General features: G+C 47.0%; 1 protein-coding gene across 1 annotated transcript; it reads left to right on the top strand.

Moving 5' to 3' along the window:
- Positions 1-2,795: 2,795 nt before the first annotated feature.
- On the top strand, positions 2,796-6,549 carry GPX2 (glutathione peroxidase 2). Its single transcript, NM_001115134.1, has 2 exons — positions 2,796-3,192; positions 5,863-6,549. The coding sequence occupies exons 1-2, from the start codon at positions 2,971-2,973 to the stop codon at positions 6,211-6,213; spliced, it is 573 nt and encodes a 190-aa protein (NP_001108606.1). The 5' UTR covers positions 2,796-2,970; the 3' UTR covers positions 6,214-6,549.
- Positions 6,550-9,518: the final 2,969 nt, after the last annotated feature.

Genomic DNA, 9,518 nt, shown 5'->3' with positions numbered 1-9,518 from the left:
AGAGTGACCACGGAAGCGGCAAACATTGTCTTCCCTTCTCTACCTTCCCTAGTGCCACCTGCAGGGAGGCCCAAAGCAAAGCCCCGTTGCCCTGCATTGGGCTGGCACTGCAGAAATAAGATGAAACACAGTTATCGAGAGGATGCTGAACATCTATGAGCAGGTTTTAAAGCCAAGATGAGTCTCATCTGTTTGTGTGGGTCAGGAACGAGTCTTCCTGAAGGCATGAGGTGGGACTGGATAATCTTTCAGATTTGTGATTGGATACCTCCAGGGAGCAGAGGCAGACTGGGATCTCAGGACTGCAGGTATTTCATATTTTGGGATATGGAATTGATGGAGGTGGAGAATATTGGGGATAAGGACTGAATGAAGAAAGGAGTAGGACAATGCAGGACAACAGTAGTCTTAAGATTTTCACTACACTTTACCCGGCACTAGTGATAGATAAACTCTTCTGACCCTAACCATCACCGTGTGAGATGGGGAGGGTGGTTATCTACCCAGGTCCCACAGGCAAGGAAACAGATGATCAGAGAACTTAAAGATTTGGTCGGGTGCAGTGGCTCATGCCTGTAATCCCAACTCTGGGAGGCCGAGGCAGGAGGACTGCTTGAGCCCAAGAGTTTGGGACCAGCCTGGGCAACATAGTGAGACACTGTCTCTAGAAAAAATTAGCTGAGTGTGGTGGCTTGTGAGGCTGAGGCCAGTGGATCACTTGAGCCCAGAAGGTCAAGGCTGCAGTTGCACCATTGCACTCCTGCCTGGGTGCCAGAGAAAGACCCTGTCTCAATAAAAAGAGCTTAAAGATTTGCCTAAGGGTCCAAAGTAACAGTGGCAGAATTGTGGTTGTAAACCACTGAATTGGAATCACTGGAGGGCAAAGCTTTGGCATCTCTAGAAAAATTCCTAAAAACAATTCTCATTTGCAGTCAGAATTAAGAACCACCAACCTAGGCTTTCTGCCTAAGCCAGTGCTGTGTCCAGAGCAAGCACTGTCCCACAGAAAGCCATAAGAATCATACGCTGCTTAGTGTATGCTTAAAGTTGTAAGCTTTTGGAAAGCGAGGCCAGTTTGAGGTAAATTTGGAGACAGAGATATTTTAGGAGAGCCTCACCAAGTATATTCCATTAGGAAAGGTGAGAACCCTGGGAGTCTGAAGAGTCCAAGGTCACACCAGGAGAAAAGGGATGGCATGTACCTAAGGAAGAGGGAACCCCCACACTCCTCATCTTGGGAACTCCCATGGCCTTCTTGAAGAAGGCTTGCAAAAGAGCAGAGAATAAGAGGTGTCTCTGGAGGCCCAGAGAGTACTAGGGGGAAGCTCTAGGTATGCACATAAATCTGGCAAGTTACAGTTCTGCCCACTATCAGTGCCAAGTCCTTGTGACTCAGTGGCTTGGTGGGGACTCTTTCTTATTGGTTGCTTCTAGGAACTCCACCCAGCTTCAGCAGGGGACACACTTCCCTCTACACTTCCTGTCACTCCTTCTGTCCACTTAGGTAATGGAAACTTGTTTTTAGGGAGCAGTCAGCTGAGACACATGGTCCCTGTATACTTGAACAGCCATGGAAAAGCTGCAAGGCAGCTTGGCGCTCCCTGGTGATAATTACTTCATCTCATCTCAACAAATCAGATTCTCAAGACCAGCTGCTCCCCAGACTTGCTTATTCTTTGTTCCAAGGAGACAGTTCCCAATGGATGTGCCCCTGTGAAAACACCCTAGTAAACATTTGCTTTGTTATTGAAATTTCACTCTAAAATCCCAAAGCTAGGTCAAGCCCCATTGCTAGTTTTACTGATGAAGAAATCAAGGCATTTTTAAAAGAGTAACTTGTTGAGTTGGCGGGTGCTTGGGTCTTTTCAGTTTCTGTGGCTTCCAGGGGTGGGCCTCTGAGATGGCCCTTAGCAGACGTCCTGCGATGCACTGCATGGCTCTTGTTGAAAGCATCAGGGGTGACCTGCCTGCGTCTGGAACCACAGAAGCTTCAACTTCCTCCACACACTTCCTTCTGTGGGAAGGTGACCAGCACAAACCCGCTCTGAAAAGTCTTGGGGACCAAATCTCTGTCTGAGAGGAAGGTAGGTGCAGTTCATCCACTAAGTTTAGCCACCTGTTCTGTGACTCCTCTTCACCATTCTCCCAGCAACGACTGAGCCTCATGACTTGGGGGCTGGGGGATGAGGTGGAGGTGGGGGATATAATATAGGAGATGGTACAGTGCAGGGGCAGAGGCTGGTGTGTTCTCCAGGACAAGTGGCACCATGCACTGAAAGACTTTTCAAGATAAACACAACTTTGTCTCTTCAGCCTGGCAAGAGCTGAGGCACTGAAAACTTCTTTTTTCCCCTAGAAAATGACACACTCTCCTCCTAAGGGTCCCTTTGATTTTGTCCTGGTGGAAAGCAACAAAGAGAAGAACGTGAACAGGAATATGTATATTTCAGTTGTCATCTGAGTCCCATGGACAGGAGGCTCAATTCTCTTCTTCATCTTTCAGATCTCCGCAGACCCTGCCCTCTCACTGTACAATTCAGAGATTGACACTCAGCAGGCATTCAATAAACGTCTGTGTCAAGTGAGAACAACTTGATGGGGCAAGTAGGAGTCAATCCTGCATCCCTCCCTCCCTTTTTTTCCTCTCCATTCGACCTTTAGGGCTCTGGTTTCCTGTAAGCAGTGAATTATTTACCTCTGCTCATAGATATCAAATTGGCCCTTCCCAGGTTGCAGCAGGGTGGGGCGGGGAGGCGGCCTTGTTCAGTCTGTTAATAGGAGGAGCAACCTCCTTGTTCAAACAGCACTTACAGGTGGGGGCCTGTTTTTGCTAAGTCATCCTGGGGATGCTCAAAGCTCCATTGTTAGATCCTTTCTGTCCTCCTTCCTGGCTCCTCCTTCCTCCCCACCCCTCTAATAGGCTCATAAGTGGGCTCAGGCCTCTCTGCGGGGCTCACTCTGCGCTTCACCATGGCTTTCATTGCCAAGTCCTTCTACGACCTCAGTGCCATCAGCCTGGATGGGGAGAAGGTAGATTTCAATACGTTCCGGGGCAGGGCCGTGCTGATTGAGAATGTGGCTTCGCTCTGAGGCACAACCACCCGGGACTTCACCCAGCTCAACGAGCTGCAATGCCGCTTTCCCAGGCGCCTGGTGGTCCTTGGCTTCCCTTGCAACCAATTTGGACATCAGGTGAGGGGTCCCTTCTTGTAATGCACCAAAAGTGTTGGGTTGGTGTAGCTCAGGTGGGATAAAAGGAGAGGCTGAATGACCATGTTTTGGAGTGTCTGGAATAATGGGGTATGTTTTGTTAAGCTAGGTCTTTAGGTGCATGTGACATACCAAGAGAAGGTATATATTTTTTAAGATTAAACACTGAGGCTGTGTGATTCTTATAGTTTACTGTCTTTCTACTATATTACTCCATGAGGGCTGGTTCCAGGTCTGTGTTTCTCTCCACTGTGTCCTCAGTGCCTAGGGCACAGAAAGCACTCATTAAATATTTGTTGAATAAATGAGTGGAGAAAATAGAGGCCAGGAATCAAACAAGAATTGGACAGACTCAAGAGACCTTAGCTCTAGCTGGACTTGGTTTTGCTATTTAATGGCTCTGTGCCCTCGGAAAGGGCGCTTCATTTTTCGGTTTAGTTTCCTCATCTGTAAATTGGGGATAATACCACTTAGCTCATAGGATTATTATGATGTTTAGGGGACAGGATATACAAAAGTAACTTGAAAAATATAAAGTACTATGCAAATGCAAGCAAACTGATTATTTAGATTGAGGATGATTTTTGTTGGTTTAAATTAGCCAAGTGGAAAGAAAATAAGCAGGAAAGAGAAAGGTTTTCAAAAGGCACGTGCCTCTGGGCATTACATGCACCTATTTCTGATTAATGGGTCAAGTTGTTATAGATCTTCAGCCCACACACCTTGAGTTCTCTTTTAGGGATTCTTCTATTTCCACCTATGATTTTAACGTACAAGCAGGGACAATGAACCCAAGCGAACCCTCTCGTTACAATCCCCTTAGTTCAATTCACAGTGGTATGAAGGTGAGGAAGACAGGAAAGCAGGAAGGCTGAAGCATCACTGGCTGTGACAAACCTGAGCCCAAACTGTTCACTGCTCTCACTGTTCTTCCCTAAGTTTTCTGTCTGGCCTTTTCTAGAGCAGGAGAGACAGAAGTAGCAAACCCTCTTTCGAGATGTCCCTCCAGCCCCAGAAGTACCTCCAGCCTCACACCATCACTTCAGCCTAGCAAGTTGCTGGAGGGAGTCTATAACCTACCAGGAGCCAGCCAGCCATTTGTATTAAGAAATAGAAATCTGCCAGGGTACAGTGGCTCACACCTATAATCCCAGCGCTTTGGGAGGCTAAGGTAGGCAGATTGCTTGAGCTCAGGAGTTCAAGATTAGCCTGAGCAACATGGTGAAACCTTGCTTCTACAAAAAATTGCAAAAATTAGCCAGGCATGGTGGCATGTGCCTGTAGTCACAGCTACTTGGGACGCTGAAGTAGCAGGATCGCCTGAGCCTGGGAAGTCGAGGCTGCAGTGAGCTATGATTGTGCCACCGCACCCCAGCCTAGGTGACAGAGTGAGGCCCTGTCTCAGGAAAAAAAGCAGAAACAAAAACAGAGAAGTCCACTAGAGATCAGCTCTGGGCTCATGATGTCATGATGGCCTGGAACTGACTGAACTAGTTAGTTCTCACAGGTCAGAAGCCGGAACTTTCTCCCAGAGGAAGATATCTGTCTCTTAAATTGGAAAGGTAGAGGTGGAAAAGAAGGGTTCCCACGGGCCTTTTGGATTGTCATGAATGGTGATGCTGAGAGGGAATAGGACAGGGATGGCAGTGGGGAGGGAAAGGCAGGGACCAGGTTTTGAGCCAAAGCATGCGTAGCTGAGAGCAGTGAGTAGATAGGAGGTGCAGCAGTCTTTGGGTAGCAGCCTACTCAAGAAAAGAATGATAATTACATACTCACAATCTTTAGCCATCAAGCACTTATTTCCTCAACTCCCCCTCCCCCTGGCCTATTGCCGAACCCTAAATCCTGTATCCTATTTACTTCATGCCTGTTAGTTACTAAGTAGTTCCATTTAGAGTACACATTCATTGTTGCCTTGAACTTGCTCTGCTGTTATGGCACCTGAAAACTAGATGTTCTTGGATGGGGGTCTTCCTTCATCAAAGCTTCTTCCCATTTGTACTTCAGTTCTAGGACGAGGCAAGAAGAAAGCAAGAAGCTGTAAATCCCATTCCTCTGGGTCTCAATTTCACCCTCAGTTCAAGGAGCTGAGTAGGCAGAGGCAAAGGCTATACTCAACACACGTGCAATTGAAAGCAGGCGAGGCAAAACCAGGGCAGAGGAAAGGGAAGGGGTGTGTGTGTAGGTATGGATTTATGGGTAGGTAGGTCGGTAGGTTAGTTGAAGAGGAGGTTCTAAGCAGTATAACCTAAGCCTCTTTTCTCTTTCTTCTGCTTCAAACACCTTAAGAACTGCTCAGGGTAGACTGGAGACAAAAGCAACAGCTCAGAAGTGCTAAATCTTGAAGAGCAGCCAAAGCATGGGCAACAAAGTGAGACCCCATCTCTACAAAAAAAAAAAAAATTAGCCGGGCATGGTGGCCTGTGTCTCTAGTCTCAGCTACTAAAGAGGCTGAAGCAGGAGGAATGCTTGAGCCCAGAAGTTCAAGGCTGCAGTGAGCAACACCTCGTCTGTCTTGTCTCTCTCTCTCTCCTTCACAGTGAAAAAGAATGACCCTGGGGAGGGAGTGTAGGAGGGTGAAAGAGTTTCATGTTGTGGATCTTTCTCTTCCCCCACCCCCTGTCCACGCACTTTGTCTTTTTCCTCCCCTAGGAGAACTGTCAGAATGAGGAGATCCTGAACAGTCTCAAGTATGTCCGTCCTGGGGGTGGATACCAGCCCACCTTCACCCTTGTCCAAAAATGTGAGGTGAATGGGCAGAACGAGCATCCTGTCTTCGCCTACCTGAAGGACAAGCTCCCCTACCCTTATGATGACCCATTTTCCCTCATGACCGATCCCAAGCTCATCATTTGGAGCCCTGTGCGCCGCTCAGATGTGGCCTGGAACTTTGAGAAGTTCCTCATAGGGCCGGAGGGAGAGCCCTTCCGACGCTACAGCCGCACCTTCCCAACCATCAACATTGAGCCTGACATCAAGCGCCTCCTTAAAGTTGCCATATAGATGTGAACTGCTCAGCACACAGATCTCCTACTCCATCCAGTCCTGAGGAGCCTTAGGATGCAGCATGCCCTCAGGAGACACTGCTGGACCTCAGCATTCCCTTGATATCAGTCCCTTTCACTGCAGAGCCTTGCCTTTCCCCTCTGCCTGTTTCCTTTTCCTCTCCCAACCCTCTGGTTGGTGATTTAACTTGGGCTCCAAGACTTGGGTAAGCTCTGGGCCTTCACAGAATGATGGCACCTTCCTAAACCCTCATGGGTGGTGTCTGAGAGGCGTGAAGGGCCTGGAGCCACTCTGCTAGAAGAGACCAATAAAGGGCAGGTGTGGAAACGGCCAGCCTGTGTGTGTGTTCTTTGACAGAGGGCGGAGGGAAGCTACAAACTGCAGGTGGGATAGAGGAGCTGCTAGCACACAAAGCTTTGGGAGGGGAGGATCTGACGGATCAAGGGATGCCCTAATTACTGACAGGAAAGCAAGCGCTGGCCAAGGTCTGCAGTGGCAGGTGCAGTTATGGGAAATGTGAATTATATTATTCCTTTACAGCTCTTCTTCAGAACTGGGGAAAAAGAGAAAGTGATAATGGGAGGTAGAGGAGGAAAAGACAATGAGCCCTTTGGTTGGGGATATTGGGAGGCTGTTAGGAGGATTACAGTCAGGAAGCATCAATAATAGCACTGTGGGTACTGGGCCAACTAGATCTGACTTGTGCCTTGGGAAATTCCTGGGCAGTCAGCTTAGTTAATGTTTACCAATAGCAAGGGCATAGAGGGTGTAGTTACTGAGAACACAAACAGCACTTTATCTTTTTCCTGATCATCAAACATCTCGGGTGTTTGATCCTTTGCTAGACTGATTCTCCCTCCTTTTTAAAGTTCATGGCCCGGGTGTGGTGGCTCACACCTATAATCCCAGCACTTTGAGAGGCCGAGACAGGCGGATCACTTGAGGTCAGGAGTTCGAGACCAGCCTGGCCAACATGATGAAACCCTGTCTGTACTAAAAATACAAAAAATTAGCCAGGTGTGGTGGTGCACGCTTGTAATCCCAGCTACTCAGGAGGCTGAGGTGGGAGACTCATTTGAACCCGGGAGGTGGAGGCTGCAGTGAGCCAAGATGGCGGCGCCACTACACTCCAGCCTGGGCGACAGAGTGAGACTCCATCTCAAAATAAATAAATAAAGTTCACATTACACCCTCATTCTTCTCAAAATCACATATTCACAAATTCAGGCTCGAGACAAATAGAGGCAGGAATGACTGGACTCATTTCTTCCTCCGTAAGAAGGAAGGGGTTGGGGATGGGAGACAGCCTCCCTTCAGAGTCAGGCTGTTTATAATCTGCCATTTGCAACATCATTATTCCTCACTGTGAGGACAGTTTTGCTCAGAGGCCTTGCAAGGATGGTGTCCCCAATTCCTCACCCAGTGCAGACATAATCAAAACATATCACCACCGCCAAGGTCAGGTTCTATCATGTTCTGGAAAAGATACCTGCTGAGAGGCCACTGCCTGTCACCTTGCCCCACAGACCTCATCCTGGAAACTTCTCATTTCACCTTCCCTTCTTTGACCACTAGATGGAATATTTTCACTTCTATTCACTGAAGCCCTGAAGGGACAGTTTTCCAAACTGGACACACTGCTTGAGAAGCCCAATGCTGAAGGGAAAATGTTTTTCCTTTAATTGTTCTGCTTACCCTAACCATTTTCTAAGCACTTGCATCATATGAGAGTGAATGTGGAATAGATGTTTAGGATCCCCACTGTCTGACCTTCAACTAAACCTGTCAACAGTGCTTTATTTCAAAAGGGTAACCTGAGTATTACAGTGGGAATCCCCTGACACCTTTCTGCAGGGCCTTCTGCTAACTTAAGGCTACCCTTACCTTCACTCTTGAAACCTCAAGGCTTTCAGATTCCTGCTCTTAAAGTCAACAGCTGGGGTATGAATTATTATGGGGCAGGACCATGTACTGATTTTAGAGCAGTAACTGCAGACAAATTGCTTTCCTGACAAAATAGAGAATTCTTCTTGGATGCTAGTCATCACCTTGACAGTACCATAGCCTGTTGTTACATGCAGTAACAGAGCCAGCTATCTCGGGTGTTGGAAACATGCCACAGGCAACTTAGAGCCTGAGACACCAGTACAATGTGTTCGGTCTTTCCCTTGAGGCCCAAGTTCAAAGAATTATTTAGGGATTCCCAAAGGAATGGGAATTACAGTATAAGTGATTCTGCAGAAAGTCAAGAGAAGGCCATAAAGCTAGAATGAAGGCTCTTCACTTGGGAGGGGAAATGCTATTTGCTTCAGACAGAACCTGATCTGTTCAGCTCAGGAGGAAACAGGGAAGGCAAGACTGGAAGATTCTATTTTAAAAGGATGTTTAGGTTTACCAAATATTTAGTTGTGCTGTTGTTAAAATGAAGAGAAATTAGAAAGTGTTTCCTTTCCTTTATTCTTCATCTTGTTTGTCCCCCTTATCATCCTCAGAAGTATTAGCTTGTGATCATAAACAGACAAGGCAAAGCTTTAAAATATCACCCACTTTTCTAGATAAACAAAAATCTTTTAATCAGATTTCCCTAGGGGCACCCAGAAGGAGGGGGAAGTCTCCTTAACAACTCTCCCAGAAGTGCTGAGATAATGCTATTCAACTCAGAGGAGGGACAGAGAGAATCACTAACCTGAGGGCTCTTACAAAAACAAAAAACAAAAAACAAAACAAAAAAACCAGAGCTTGGAACAAGTGATTTTAGGAGGCCAGGGTAAAGACACTGAAATCGGTAATTATCTTCATGACTATGTTCCCATAGCTATCTCTCCTTAGTTTATGAGACACTGAGGCCCAGTGTGGTGGCTCAAGCCTATAATCCCAACACTTTGGGAAGTTGAGGCGGGAAGATGGCCTGAGCCCAGGAGCTCACTATGTAGCCTGGGCTACACAGTGAGACCTCGTCTCTACAAAAAATTAAAAAAAAAAAAAAAAAATCAGCTGAGCATGGTGATGTACACCTGTAATGGTTTCAGCTACTCAGGTGGCTAGGGTGGGAGAATTGCTTGCGCCTGGGAGTTCGAGGCTGCAGTGAGCTATGATTGCACCACTGCACTCCAGCCTGGATGAGACCTTGTCTCAAAAACACTGAGTCAAACTCTAGAACTTTATTATAATCACCATCACGACCATCATCCAAACTACCATTCATTTAATATTTACTATGGGCACAGACTGGGCTAGGTACTTTATATACACTAGGTTATTTAACCCTCATAGAGATCCCATGAAAAACTGTTATTTCTATT

The sequence above is a fragment of the Pan troglodytes genome, chromosome 15 (genome assembly GCF_028858775.2).
Source record: "Pan troglodytes isolate AG18354 chromosome 15, NHGRI_mPanTro3-v2.0_pri, whole genome shotgun sequence".
Taxonomy (NCBI): Eukaryota; Metazoa; Chordata; class Mammalia; order Primates; family Hominidae; genus Pan; species Pan troglodytes.
The sequence above is the reverse complement of the archived record's forward strand: the minus strand, read 5'-3'. Positions and strand labels throughout refer to the sequence as shown.